The sequence below is a fragment of the Hylobates moloch genome, unplaced genomic scaffold (assembly GCF_009828535.3).
Source record: "Hylobates moloch isolate HMO894 unplaced genomic scaffold, HMol_V3 SCAFFOLD_14, whole genome shotgun sequence".
In the NCBI taxonomy this organism is placed as follows: domain Eukaryota; kingdom Metazoa; phylum Chordata; class Mammalia; order Primates; family Hylobatidae; genus Hylobates; species Hylobates moloch.
The window spans coordinates 45,711,699-45,726,254 of record NW_026652289.1 but is presented as its reverse complement, the minus strand read 5'-3'; the positions used below and the strand labels follow the sequence as shown (position 1 = coordinate 45,726,254).

At 44.4% G+C, this 14,556-nt stretch overlaps 1 protein-coding gene and 1 long non-coding RNA gene across 3 annotated transcripts in view; one reads left to right on the top strand and one right to left on the bottom strand.

The window, feature by feature from the left end:
- Positions 1-12,890, bottom strand: part of LOC131381096 (uncharacterized) — a 55,340-nt gene extending 42,450 nt beyond the window's left edge. Inside the window, exon 1 of the long non-coding RNA XR_009209563.1 lies at positions 12,740-12,890. This is a non-coding gene — a long non-coding RNA (uncharacterized LOC131381096). The remainder of the gene's footprint in view (positions 1-12,739) is intronic.
- HDGFL3 (HDGF like 3) overlaps positions 11,826-14,556 on the top strand; it is a 96,481-nt gene continuing 93,750 nt past the window's right edge. The window contains exon 1 of one of the 2 annotated variants that reach the window (XM_032176257.2): positions 11,826-12,381. In XM_032176257.2, coding sequence (XP_032032148.1) covers positions 12,298-12,381 — 84 coding nt within the window. In that variant the 5' untranslated portion in view covers positions 11,826-12,297. The remainder of the gene's footprint in view (positions 12,382-14,556) is intronic. The other variant, XM_032176258.2, reaches the window with a different exon arrangement.

Sequence of the window (14,556 nt, the reverse complement as noted above, 5' to 3'; positions counted from 1 at the left end):
TGTTTACTCTGTTGATAGCTTCTTTTCCTGTGCAGAAGCTCTTTAGTTTAATTAGGTCCCATTTGCCAAATTTTTTGTTTTTACTGCATTTGCTTTTGAGGACTTAGTTATAAATTATTTGCCAAGGCCAATGTCCAGAATGGTAGTTCCTAGGTTTTCTTCTAGGATTTTTATAGTTTTAGGTCTTACATTTAAATCTTTAATCCATCTTGAATTAATTTTTGTATACAGTGAGAGGTAGGGGTCGACTTTCATTCTTCTGCATATGGTTAGCCAGTTTCCCCAGTACCATTTATTGAATAGGGCGTCCTTTCCCCATTGTTTATTTTTGTTGACTTTGTCAAAGATCAGTTGGTTGTAGGTGTGTGACCTTATTTCTGTGTTCTCTGTTCTGTTTAACTGGTGTATGTTTCTATTTTTTGTACCAGCACAATGGTGCTTTTGTTACTGTAGACTTGTAGCATTGTTTGAAGTCAGGTAATGTGATGCCTCTGGCTTTGTTCTTCTTTCTTTTCTTGAGACAGAGTCTTGCTCTGTCACCAGGTTGGAGTGCAGTGGCGCAATCTTGGCTCACTGCAACCTCCGCCTCCTGGGTTCAAGCGATTCTCCTGCCTCAGCCTCCCGAGTAGCTGGGACTACAGGTACACGCCACCACACCCAGCTAATTTTTTTTGTATTTTTAGTAGAGACGGGGTTTCACCGTGTTAGCCAGGATGGTCTCAAACTCCTGACCTTGTGATCTGCCCGCCTTGGCCTCCCAAAGTGCTGGAATTACAGGTGTGAGCCACCACGCCCGGCCTTGTTCTTTTTTCTTAGGATTGCTTCGGCTGCAATATTATTCAATTCAAAATATATTTTAATTCCCATCGTGATTTCTTCCTTGACTCATAGGTTACCTTAAGTTAGGCAATAAATATATTGTTTAATTTCCAAATATCTGGGAATTTCCTAGTTTTCTTTTTCCTTTCTTTTCTTTTTTTTTTTTTTTTTTTTTTTTTTTGAGATGGAGTCTTGCTTTGCTGCCCGGGCTGGAGTGCAGTGGCACGATCTCAGCTCACTGCAACCTCCGCCTCCTGGGTTCAAGAGATTCTCCTGCCTCAGCCTCCCAAGTTAGCTAGTATTACAAGCACGCACCCCCATGTCTGACTAATTTTTGTAGTTTTAGTAGAAACAGGGTTTCACCATGTTGGCCAAGCTGGTCACAAACTCCTGACCTGAAGTGATCTGTTTGCCTTGGCCTCCCAAAGTGCTGGGATTACAGGCATGAGCCACCGCGCCAGGCCCTAGTTTTCTTTTTGTTATTGATTTCTAGCTTGATTCCACGGTGGTCAGAGAATATACTATGCCTAATTTTAATAATTTGGAAGCTACTAGGACTTACTCTATTGCCTAGCATATGGACAATTTTGGTAAATGTTCCATGTGTACTTGAAAATAATGTGTATTCTGTAGATGTTTAGTACTTTATTCTAAATATATCGATAAGATTGTATTTATTATTTGTGTTGAGACATCTATATTCTTACCGATTTTTTGTCTACTTGTTCTATCAATTCCTGAGAGAACTGTATTGAAACCTCCCACCATAACTGAATTTTTCTATTCCCCTTTTAATTCTGTCAGGTTTTTTGCTTTATATATTTTGAGGTAATGTTATTAGTGTATATAAATTATTTTATTTTTTCTGGTGAATTGACCCTTTTATTTTTATGTAATGTTTCTTCATCTATAGCAGCATTTTTCAACTGTGCATTATTGACATTTAAGACACGGGCAGGAGAATTCTTTGTTGGGTGGGAGGTGCCGTCCTATGCACTGCAGAATGTTTAGCAGCATCTTTGTCCTCTGCCCATTAGATGGTAGTAGCATCCTCACCCCAAGTTGTGACAATCAAAAATATCTCTAGACATTGCCAAATGTCCATTGGGGGGCAAAATAGCTCCTGGTTGAGAACCACTGATTTGTAGTAATGCTTTATACCATAAAGTCTACTTTATCTGATTTAGCAGAGCCACTTTCTATCGGTATTTCCAAAGTTTTTCTTTTTCCATCATTTTACTTTCAACCTTTCAAAATTGTTACTCAAGATATATCTCTTGTAAACAGTATAAAGTTAACTGTCTTTTTAATCAGCCTGACAATCTTTTAATTGTAATTGAATTATATCTTCCATTTACCTATAATGTAGCCACTGATTTATTTGGGTTTAACCCTATCAGGTGACCATTTATGTCATATTTAATTATTCCATGATCTTTCGTCTCCCCTTTCATGCCACTTTAGATTATGTGTTTTTTTCTTATTTTGTTATCACTCCATTAGTTGAGCATTCTTTTATTCTTTCACTGGTTATCTTAGAGACCACAACATATATCTTTAACTTATTAAAACGTAATATTCAGTAACCAGAACATCATGGTACTGGCACAAAAACAGACGCATTCACGAATGGAATAGGATAGAGAATCCATAAATAAAGCTGCACACCTATTAATACAACCATCTGATCTTTGACAAAGTCAACAATAACAATAACAAGCAATGGGGAAAGGACACTCTATTCAATAAATGGTGCTGGAATAACTGGCTAACCACATGCAGAAGACTGAAACAACCCGTTTGTTTTGCCATATAACTTTCATAAGTTTTAGATCCTTTTGCCATAGACAAAACCCAAGAGTTAGTTTTGTCTATGGCAAAAGGATCTAAAACTTATAAAAATCCTAGGAGAAAACCTAGGAACCTAAATGTAAGATCTAAAACTATAAAAATCCTAGAAGAAAACCTGGGAAGTACCATTCTAGACATCGGCCTAGGCAAATAATTTATGACTAAGTCCTCAAAAACAAATGCAATAAAAATAAAAATTGACAAATGGAGACCTAATTAAACTAAAGAGCTTCTGCACAGCAAAAGAAACTATCAACAGAGTAAGCGGACAACCTACAGAATGGAGAAAATACTCACAAACTATGCATCTGACAGGGGTCTAATATCAGAATCTATAATGAACTTAACAAGAAAAAAACAACAACCCCATTAAAAAATGTGGCAAGGACATGAACAGACACTTCTCAAAAGAAGACATACATGTGGCCAACAAATATATTTTAAAATGTTCAATATCACTAATCATTAGAGAAATGCAAATCAAAACCACAGTGAGATACCATCCCACACCAGTCAAAATGGTTATTACTAAATGGTCAAAAAACAATAGATGTTGGCAATGTTGAAGAGAAAAGGGAATGCTTATACACTGTTGGGAGGAATGTAAATTAGTTCAGTCTGGGGATTTCTCAAGTAAGTTAGAACTACAGGTCAACCCAGCAATCCCCTTACTGGGTATATACCCAAAGAAAAATAATTTGTTCTACCAGAAAGACACATGCACTGGTATGTTCACTGCAGCACTGTTCATAATAATAAAGACAGAGAATCAATTTAGATGCCCAGCAGTGGTGGACTGGATAAAGAAAATGCGGTACCTATATACCATGGAATACTATGCAGCCATAAAAAGAACAAAATCGGCCGGGCGCGGTGGCTCACGCTTGTAATCCCAGCACTTTGGGAGGCCGAGGCGGGCGGATCACGAGGTCAGGAGATCGAGACCACGGTGAAACCCCGTCTCTACTAAAAATACAAAAAAAAAATTAGCCGGGCGTGGTGGCGGGCGCCTGTAGTCCCAGCTACTCGGAGAGGCTGAGGCAGGAGAATGGCGTGAACCCGGGAGGCGGAGCTTGCAGTGAGCCGAGATCACGCGCGCCACTGCACTCCAGCCTGGGCGACAGAGCAAGACTCCGTCTCAAAAAAAAAAAAAAAAAAAAAAAAAAAAAAAAAAAAAAAAAAAAAAAAGAACAAAATCATGTCCTTCCAGCAACATGAATGCCGCTGGGGACCATTATCCTATGCAAATTAACACAGAAACAGAAAACCAAATACTGCATGTTCTCACTTATAAGAGGGAGTTAAACATTGAGTACATGTGGACACAAAGATGGGAACAATAGACACTGGCACTCCAAAAGAGAAGGGGGAAGGAAGGGGTGAAAACTACCTACCATGTACTATAGTCACCACTTGGGTGACGAGATCATTCATACACCAAACTTTAGCAACACACAATTTACCCATGTAACAAACTCGCACATATAAACTCTGAACCTAAAACAAAAGTTTAAAATAATAATAAAAACTAAAATGTAATATTCATATTTTTGTCACTTTCTGTATTATTCTGGGAACTTGGACCTTTTTATTTCACTTACCTCAATCTCACTACTTGAGCGGGGACAGCCTGTAATCCCAGCACTTTGGGAGGTGGAGGTGGGCCGATCACCTGAGGTCAGGAGTTCAAGACTGCCCTGGCCAACGTGGTGAAATCCCATCTCTACTAAAAATACAAAAATTAGCTGGGCATGGTGGCGTGTGCCTGTAATCCCAGCTACTCGGGAGGCTGAGGCAGGAGAGTTGCTTGAACCTGGGAGGCAGAGGGTGCAGTGAGCCAAGATGGCACCACTGCACTCCAGCCTGGGTGACAGAGTGAGACTCCGTCTCATACAACAACAACAACAACAACAACAACAACAACAACAAAAAACCCTATTTGTAAATTTTTAATTCCCCATATATATAACCCAAGTAAGTGATCATTATGTAATTTTATAGTTTATTTTATTTTCCTTTAGATTTTTCTCAAATATTTATTCTATTGTTCTTCATTTTGTCCTGCATCTTGCTGTTTGTCTGGGATCATTTTCTTTCCACCTGACTAGCTCCCTTTAGTTTTTCATTTAGTGCAAGTCTGCTGCTGATAAATTCTCTAGGTTTATATTTGTCTAAAAATTGTCTTTCTCTTTTATTTGAAAGATAGTTTGCTTTAGAATTTTAGGTTGCTACTAGTTATTTTCTTTCTGCTGTTTAATCAGCTATCATTCTTTGTGCTGCACCTTTGAAGATAATGTGTTTTTGCCTTTGTCTTCTTTTTATATATTCTCATTGTCTATGGGTTTCAACGATTTTACTCTTATGGTTGCTGGGTTTTTTTTGTTTTTTTTGTATTTTTTCGAGACAGGGTCTCACTCTGTCACCTAAGCTGAAGTGCAGTAGCACAATCACAGCTCACTGCAGCCTCAACCTCCCAGGCTGACGTGATCCTCCTACCTTAGCCTCCCAAGTAGCTGGGACTACAGGTGCATGCCACCACTCCTGGCTTGTTTGTTTGTTTGTTTGTTTTGTTAGAGACAAGAACTCATTATGTTGCCCAGGCTGGTCTCAAACTCCTGGGCTCAAGTGATCTTCCTGCCTTGGCCTCCCAAAATGCTGGGATTATAAGCATGAGCCACCACATCCAGCCTACTATTACGTTCTTAAGAGTGGTTTTAAAAAATATGTCATGATTGATGTTCAAAATACTATTTAACCTATGGCTTGATATCCGTCTCATTTAATTTGGGCTGCTATAACAAAAATACCATAGACTGGGTGGTTTAAACAGGCATTTGTTTCTAACAGTTCTGGAAGCTGGGAAATCCAAGATCAATGCACCAGCAGAGCTGGTGTCTGGTGAGGGCACAGTTCTTGGTTTGCAAATCACCATCTTCTCACTGTGTCCTCATATGGTAAAGGCAGAGAAAAGAAGCAAGCTCTTGGCCTGGCACAGTGACTTATGCCTGTAATCCCAGCATTTAGGGAGGCTGAGGTGGGCAGATCACCTGAGTTCAGGAGTTTGAGACCAGCCTGGCCAACAAGGTGAAACCTCGTCTCTACTAAAAATACAAAATTAGCTGGGTGTGTTGGTGCACACCTGTAATCCCAGCTACTCGGGAGGCTGAGGCAGGAGAATCACTTGAACCTAGGAGGCGGAGGTTGCAGTGAGCCAAGATCATGCCATCGCTCTCCAGCCTGGGCAAAAAGAGCAAAACTCCATCTCAAAAAAAAAAAAAAAAAAAGAAGCAACCTCTTTTGTATCTCTTCTTATAAAGGCACTAACCTCATCATGAGAACTCTGTTTTCATGACTTAATTACCTCCCAAAGGCCCCACCTCCAAATACCATCACATTGGGGATTAGAGTTTCAACAAATGAATTGGGGGTGGGAGGACACAAATATTCAATCCATAGCTGTATTGTTAATCAGTTTTGGCATATTCATGACCATCACTGCTTCTATTCCATTCTCTCCCTCTCATCATCATTTGGGACTTCATATTAGATTTTTCACCATATCTCAGAGAAAAAGAATACTAACTTACAAATACTAGCTAATAGATAGTTGGTGTGAGTCTACTATGTTCTTTTCTGTTTTTTCCTCCCTTTTTTTTTCCCCTGAGCTTCTGTCTGAATATTTTTCCTTTTGATCCATCTTCCAGATCACTAGCTCACTTCAGCTGTATCTAATCTGCTATTAAACCCTGCTTCTGTTATTTGTTTCTACATAACAAAACAGCCCCAAATTTTGTGGCTTAAAACAGCTGCCATTATTTACTTGCTCACGGTCTGTGATTTGGGTAAGGCTCAATGATGATAGTTTGTCTCTGCCACATGGTGTTGGCTAGGATAGCTTAACTGAGGTTGGAGGATCCAACACGGTTTTGCTCACGTCTGGCTTCCAGTCAACAAGAGAGACTAGAAGAGTTGGGGACTGGCTAGGCCTCTCTCTCCTCTCTTTCATTTTTCATTCTCCAGGACCTATCTCTCTCCATATGCCCCACTCCTCTTCCATACTAGCAAGGTATTTATGATTCTTTACATGGTAGGTCAGCACTTCGAGAGAGTGAAATAAAAGCTACTAGGCCTCTTCATGTCTAAGCCTCAAACTATCAAAGTGTCATGTCTCCCACATTGTTCACTCTACATGGTAGCCCTTCAGACGGTTAGATATAGATACCCTAGCCTCCTGTAACATACTTCATTTGGCATAGTTTTGATTCCTTCATTATTCCCCATGGGTCCTAGATCTAGAACAATGATGATACATAACCATGCTTAACAAATATTTATTCAATAAATGAATGAATGCTAATAATATAATTATAATCTAATGCTCCCTTCAGCAGCATATACACTACTATTGAAACAATACTAGCACAAATGGTAGGCAAACTTGCAAAACTCTTCAAACCTTTAATATCTTCTATATCTTGAACCCCCTCTCTCCAATTAGCTAGTAATTCAGTAAAATTACCCAGTTTGCTCCTCAGCCTGTGACACAACAGTGAAGGGGTGAGAATGAAAACAACCTCAACTGAAATAGTCCTTAGGCACACAGTCTCATGAGAATTCCTAGGACCTAAAGCGATCCCTTTTTCCATCCCCAAATAAAGTCCCAGGTAGCTCAAGCAGTGCCTTCCAAGACCATTAACATTTCTGGGGTTATGACTGAGGTGCTATCTGTATCTCTACTTGGTGGCCTAAGTGCAGTTGCTGCTGTTACCCATCCCTACTCAGGCAATTCTGGCTGACCCCAACATTTAACCCTTACCCTCTCCCCTCATGGCCCATGTTGACTCTACGGTGCCTTTTACCAACTTAGAACTGCCCCTGATGCTCACATCAACATGGGAGTTGTCTCTCTCACTACAAGTAGTATATTACACTTCTTTTATTTGACTCTCAAGAGTGTGTCAATATCTTACAGACCTTTCTCTTTCAAGGAATGTGAGACCAGTCCCCTGGGATTGGGTTGAAAGACATTTAAGAGATACCTCTAGTGGCAAAAGTAATGGAAATAGACTCTGATGCAAGGCCCAGGGAGCTCTCTTCTAACATGCTGAGTGTGTGTGTGTGTGTGTGTGTGTGTGTGTGTGTGTAACAATAAATTTTCCTGAATCCCTTTCCACAGTTCTTTTCACACCATGTAAACAACAACAAAGATAACAATATCAACTAATATTTAATAAGAATTTACTATGTGCCAGGTACTGTCCTAAGTATCTTATATATATCACCTCATATATAACTTGGACAAAGGAATAGATTTTAGGCCATTGAAGCATTATGGAATGGGTGAATTTGGGGGCAAGATTTGAAGGAACTGTTAGAGTTTTACTAGGAAGCTAAGTGAAGATATGAAAGGAGAAAGTGATAACAGGATCACGTCAACAACATACATACATGTGTATGATTGAGAAGAGGATGGCAAAAATAGATCAAGAAGCCAAAGGCAAGGAGAAGTACTAGCCCACAGGGATTTGAGGATGCTGACATAAAAAGTGATCAAAGAAAGTTGATATTATCACCATTTGTGAATGGATTTCCTTCTATGTTTCAGAAGTAAAATTAATGTATGCTATTTTGATATAGCAAATAGAGCAGCTCCTGGGGCCACACTGACTAAAATAAAATACATCAGACTCTTTTAATGGTCCTAATTATATCTCTAAAGAGTTACATATTATCTGTTAAATATTTGAGTAGAGCGTTGTTCTGGAATAGCCACAGCTTAGTCCTTTGCATAAAGTGGAAGAACCAGTCTGAAAGCTCTGTCTGCAGTGAAAGCCACAGGGCAATGCTTCATTCCCAGTCACAATGTGTTGAGAAGGTGGTCTGCATCCATCCCGGCTGCAGAGACAGATGGGCTCTTAGCCAAGAGCATTAGGAGATTCCTGATGACCAGCCAGAGGGAGCCCATGTGGGTATATTATTAAGTCTGACTTGGTTAGATGAGAGATTGAGAGTCAGGCAAATGATGTGTGCTGAGCAAACCTGAAACCAAAGCCTAGATTGGGAGAAATTTTCACCTTCTCAAAATTACCAAACTCCATCAATTATGCACTCTACTGGCTACTTCTCCTCATTACAAACTAAAATTTCTCCTAGCTTTAAAAACCAGCCAGAAATCACAACAGAATAACTCTCCCTTCATGTTTTTTTAAGAGATGAGGTCTGTTGTCCAGGCTGGAGTGCAGTGGTGTGATCACAGCTCACAGCAGCTTCGAACTCCCAGGCTCAAGCAATCCTACAAGTGCACTCCACCATGCCTGGCTCCTTCATCCTTTCTTGCTACTCCTTCTCCACTGCTGGCAATGAGCAATGAGTTGTCTATACTGCCTCCACATTTTCACCTCTTACTCACATCTCAATCCACCACTCTGGTGTCTTCCCAATACCATTCAGTGAAACAGTTCCCAACTGTTTCATCAGTGACTGCTCAATCACCAGGTTCAACAGACTTATCTCCTTCCATATCTCACTTGACCTCCTTGTGGCATCTACCCAGACATTTCCTTCCTTCTGGAAAGTATTTTACTCCTTGGTTCCTATGACACTACATTCTTCTTCTACCTGAACCTTAGATGTTGGTGTTACCTGGCTCCAAACTTGGGCACTGCTTTTCTCATTCTACAGTTTCCTGGGTATCCTCCATTATGGTTTCAGTGACCACTTACATACTGATATCACTCAAAAGTCTACATTCTGTCTTGACCACTTTCTCTAAGCTGTGTATTCAGCTGCCCACTAACTATCTCTCTGGATGGCCCATGGAAATCTCAAGACGTCCCAAACCACTCAAGATCTCATCTCCAAACCTGCCCATTCTTCATGGATTTCTGCACCTTGGTGAGTGTCAAAACTAATCATCCTGTTGCTCCAACCAGAAACCAGGGAATCAGTTTCTACTCTTCCTCCTTCCTACCTACCTACCACCCAAAGAATCAGCAAGCTGTACCTCAGCCCTTGTCTTATCTCTCCTGGGGAGAGGATATCTTTTTTTTTTTTTTTTGAGACGGAGTCTTGCTCTGTCACCCAGGCTGGAGTGCAGTGGCGCGATCTCGGCTCACTGCAAGCTCCGCCTCCCGGGTTCACGCCATTCTCCTGCCTCAGCCTCTCCGAGTAGCTGGGACTACAGGCGCCCGCCACCACGCCCGGCTAATTTTTTGTATTTTTGGTAGAGACGGGGTTTCACCGTGGTCTCGATCTCCTGACCTTGTGATCCGCCCGCCTCGGCCTCCCAAAGTGCTGGGATTACAAGCGTGAGCCACCGCGCCCGGCAGGGGAGAGAATATCAATGCAGGTCCTGCCCCTAGCCTCTCACCCTCAAGTCTAGTCCCATGCTGGCCACCAAAGTAATGTCTAAACCTGAACTGTGATCACGTCCCTCCGTTGCTTACTGCCCTCCCCTGGTTGGCTTCCAACTGACAACCTTTCCCCTCTCATTTCTCTCCTCTTCCCTATATCCACCCCCTGCCCACGGGGAGGCTGGACTGCAGGGGCAAGCAGGCAACAGCTAGGGCTTTGACAGCTAGTCAGAGGGATCTGAGTTTGACATATGAGGATACAGAAATCATTCCACAGCTTCATGAGCAATGTGTGACATCATGGCAGCTGCATACGGTAGGTTCTAGGAGAGAGAGATGTTAGCAGATTATTACAACTGAGGCAAAGAGGACCTAGACTCATCTTCCACGGTGAGAAAAGAGGAAAAAAAAAATGAACCTGTAGGACAGGTGAGTACAGGTCAATACCAAAAAAAAAAAAAAAAAAAAGAAAAGAAAATCATGAGATGCAAGTAGTAAGGAAATGCAATAGTAAAGTAATGTAAAAGCACTACTAACAAAGTAAACAATCCACAGGAAATCTAGAGACTTTAAAGCCCCATCATAGGAAGCCCAGCACCACAGAACAAGAGCAGGGGTTAAAACACACACACACACCATTCTACAGGGCCAGCGAGGGGGGGCGGATGGTGGGGAAAACTTAGCTTCTGTAAAAGGGAGAGAGGACAGACACAAATGAGAACTGTCTTGTGACAAGGTGAGGGCTACAGAAAGCAGCATTTAGGAGCTATGCCAGCTGACCCCTTAAAGGAGGTGGGCTACAGCATGATTAAAGAAGCAGCATTCATTCATTGGACAAACTCCAAACGACTCCTTGAATTATTTATTCTACTTACTCCTCACAAAAGGGAGTGTTAGGAAGATTCTCACTCTCAAAATGTCTTTGAAAGCAGCCAGCTAGGGAATTTAGAGTAAAATAGTGGTAAATGAACATGTTGTTCTAGAGCTAATGAACTGTATACGCACATAAATCTCCAGAAAGGGATGCTAATTTCAAAAACGTTGTCCAAAAGGTGGCCAGGATTGGAAACAAGTGACCGGCCAGAGCAAGTCCTTTTCACAAACACTGCAGGCCTATGAAACGCACACAGAAACATAACCGCTTATGGACTTTGGACTCATGTGGATCTAGGTTCGAATCCCGTCTGTGCCATTCAGCAAATGAGAAAACCTCCCATGACTCCGATTAAATAGCTCGCCCTAGGTGGGTCACACGGCATTGTTAAGGGCAGACCTGGGGCAAGAATCCAATAGGTCGCTGACTCCGGACCGGTGCTCTTTCCGGCAGCTTGGTGCCCAGCAGAAGGTCCCCTCGCGCCGCCGTCCCCCGGGCCTGGAGCGCCTTTGTCCCCCACTCACCAGAGTGCACCCGCGGAAGTGGCTGGCTGGGGGTAGCCAGGCGGGGGTCGAGTCAGCGGGAAGTGGGCGTGGGACCGGGGGGCGCGAGTGGGGAGAACCCCCAGAGTGGCGCGGACGGGAGGGGAAGGGGGCGGCCGGGTGGTGATTGGCTGGGCTGCGGCAGGCAGCTCCGGGGCAAGAACAAAAGAGAACAGGCGGCGGGCGTCCTCTGGAGTAGGCGCTCCCGCCCGCCCGGCGCGGGCTTCGGTGCTGGGGGAGGACGCGCCCATCGCCCGCCCGCCAGCCGAGCAGCCGGGCTGGCGCGCTCGGTTTCTCCGCGAAAGCCGGCCGTGTACCTAGGAATTAACCGGCCGGGGCGGGAGGGAAGGGGAGGGGAGCGGGAAGCGGGGGGGGAGGGGGGGGATGCTGAGCGCGCGCGAGAACAATAATAAGATCGTGTTTGCGGTCGCTGCCCGAGAAGGAATTCGGAGCAGACGCCAGGCCCGGCGCTCGCGCCGCGCCCGGGAGCCCGGGAGCCCGGGAGGGAGGCCGGCGGCGGCGGCATGAGGCAGGCGACGCGGCGCTGGTAAGCAGCGCGCGCGGCGGCGGCGGCGGCGGCGGCGGCGGCGGGGACCTTGGCGCGGCCGGACGCGGGCTAGCGCCGAACGGCCGGGGGCTCCCCTCCCCCGCTGCCGGGCCGTGATTTGCCGGGCCTGCTGCGCCCCCCGCCCACCCCTTGCCTCAGCCGCCGCCTGGCCGCTTCCCCTCGTCGGAGCGGCCGCTAGTCCGCCCGGCTCCAGGCCCGCGGGGAGCGCGGCGCAGTCCGTCGGCCCGCGGGGGGGCGGCCTCCCGGCATCTTCGCGGCGACCAAGCACTACCAGGAAGGGGAGCGGCTGGGATGGCGCGTCCGCGGCCCCGCGAGTACAAAGCGGGCGACCTGGTCTTCGCCAAGATGAAGGGCTACCCGCACTGGCCGGCCCGGGTGAGTACCGCGGCCGCGCGCGGGCCCGCCCGCCCACCATTTTCCCGTTCATGATGGCGCGCCCGCCCCCTTTCCCCATCGCCTCAGCCCCGAGCCCGCAGCTCGCGGCCGGCGGTGGTGAGGGCTGAGGGCGGCGCGGCACGGAGAAGACGGGGCCGGGGCTGAGGCAAGGGCTCCCGGCCGCGCCCGCACTCCGCCAGGGCGGCCATCCTTCCGCCCACTTTCGAAGGCGGGTCCGGCCCCCGCAGGCCCGACGCTGCCTTCCTCTTGGAAAGCCGGTGCCGACCGGGAAGCCACGCCGCCGGGCAGCGGGCCTGCGATGGAGGCTTCGGCTCCGGGCAGGGTCGTTGGTGGTTACCTTGGGTCCCGGGCGAACGTCTGGGCAGGTACGGCAGCGGGGTGAACGGCTGTCCGCGAGCCGGCGAGTGCCGGCGGGCAGTAAATCCTGGAAAGTGGTAGTGGTCATCCAGAGGCCAGCGGGAGCCTCTTGGCAGTCATTCATCCATCCCTTTGCCTTCCAGACTTGTTGAGTTTTCCCTGAGCGCGATTCCCGGTGCCCCGCCTGCCCTATCATTGTCCCGGGGTACGTGCCTCTCTGGTGCCCATCGTTCTTTTAAACCGACCTCTGATAGCCGAGAGCTTGCAGCCTAGCTTTGACTGGTGGGTCCAACAAGCTTCTTGTGCCTTTCCACCTCCATATTTGTTTTAGGTAGAATCTCAAACCTTATTTTTGGCCTCCTGCTACAGTCCACAATAGCTCTCTCTCCCTATATAACAAGGTTGTCGTTGGGCTCTTTTTCTAGAAAGCATCTGCATGTAATACATAGCATTCATAATTTTTATTAAGCCCTTTGAGGAAGACACACAACACTGCCATGTATGCTTTGTATTTTAGAAGAAATCCCTTTTATTTTTGTATGGTTGGCAGTTGATTGCTTGAAATAAGAAATCTTGTGAAAAGGAGGGTCAAGGCATTTTAGAGATTATATTGGTATCCTTTAGGAACGGAAACAGGCATGGAGAAAATTGGCATAAATATAATGTGAGCTCTAAAATGTTGTATTGTAGTCAAGTGAAGATAGCAAGACCAAGAAAAAAAAAATACACCCATTCACAAAAGGAAGTGACATCACGAGTGGCCAGACTGAAATTTAGTGAAGTTGAAGTAATGGATGGACATAATCACTTTTTAAATATTTGGTTTGGCACGATTGTCAAATGGAAAGAACACTAGGCCAGGAATTGGGGGACCTGGTGTCTGGTTCAGGCTCTGTTATGGACTAATCATTTCAACTGTCTGCATATCCATTTCTGCAACTATAAAATCATCTCTAGGATCCTTTCCAACACTAACAACCTCAGATATCAAGAGGAAAAAACAGTCTTATTCAGGTTCCAGTAGACTGAAAATAGCTTCGCATCTGAACTGTAGGTTGTCCTTAAGATAAGGCAAAGTTTTTTAAGGTAGAATAACTGGTTATTTTTTATGCTGTAATACAGTTTTGCTTAGAGAGGCAACATTTGTGACTTTAAGAGTCCCTGAATATATTTGTGACTTCAGAAAATCCCAGAATCTGTTTGCCAAGTAAGAAATGTATAGCTTTAGGGCATATGTGTATAAACAAAGTCAAAGCCAATTAAAGGTTACTATTACCAGTTGGTCATTTCCTGGTAACATAATGGCTTTTTAAAATCTTCCCTTTGAAAAATATCTTCTGATAGTCAAAAAGAAAATAGACTTAAAATTTCATTAATATGTTGCCTGCACAGGTTGGCCACCTGTAGTAATTTGTGAAACAGAAAAATCCTACAGAAGTGGTCTTAGTTGTATATCTAATTGTACATAAAATTCCTGGAAGTGATAATTCCAAATCAATGCAAAATGGAAAATAAAATGAGGAAACAATTAAGTTTTTAGATAAAATAGGTACAAGAAAGGAAAATCTGTATCTATTCACATGTAACGAGCTCCTCAAGAAACAACCTAAGACTCAAAAAAAAGAAATATTATTTTCTCGTGAGTGGCATGCTGCAATTTCCAAAGGTAAAGGTTAGAAAAAGATATGGGTCCCCTTTTTTACAGTGCATATACTTCACATATGTTTTCATTTTTTTCATCCCAATTATATGAGGCATTATTCCCATTTTACACCTAGTTATAGCTGTGTAGATGAT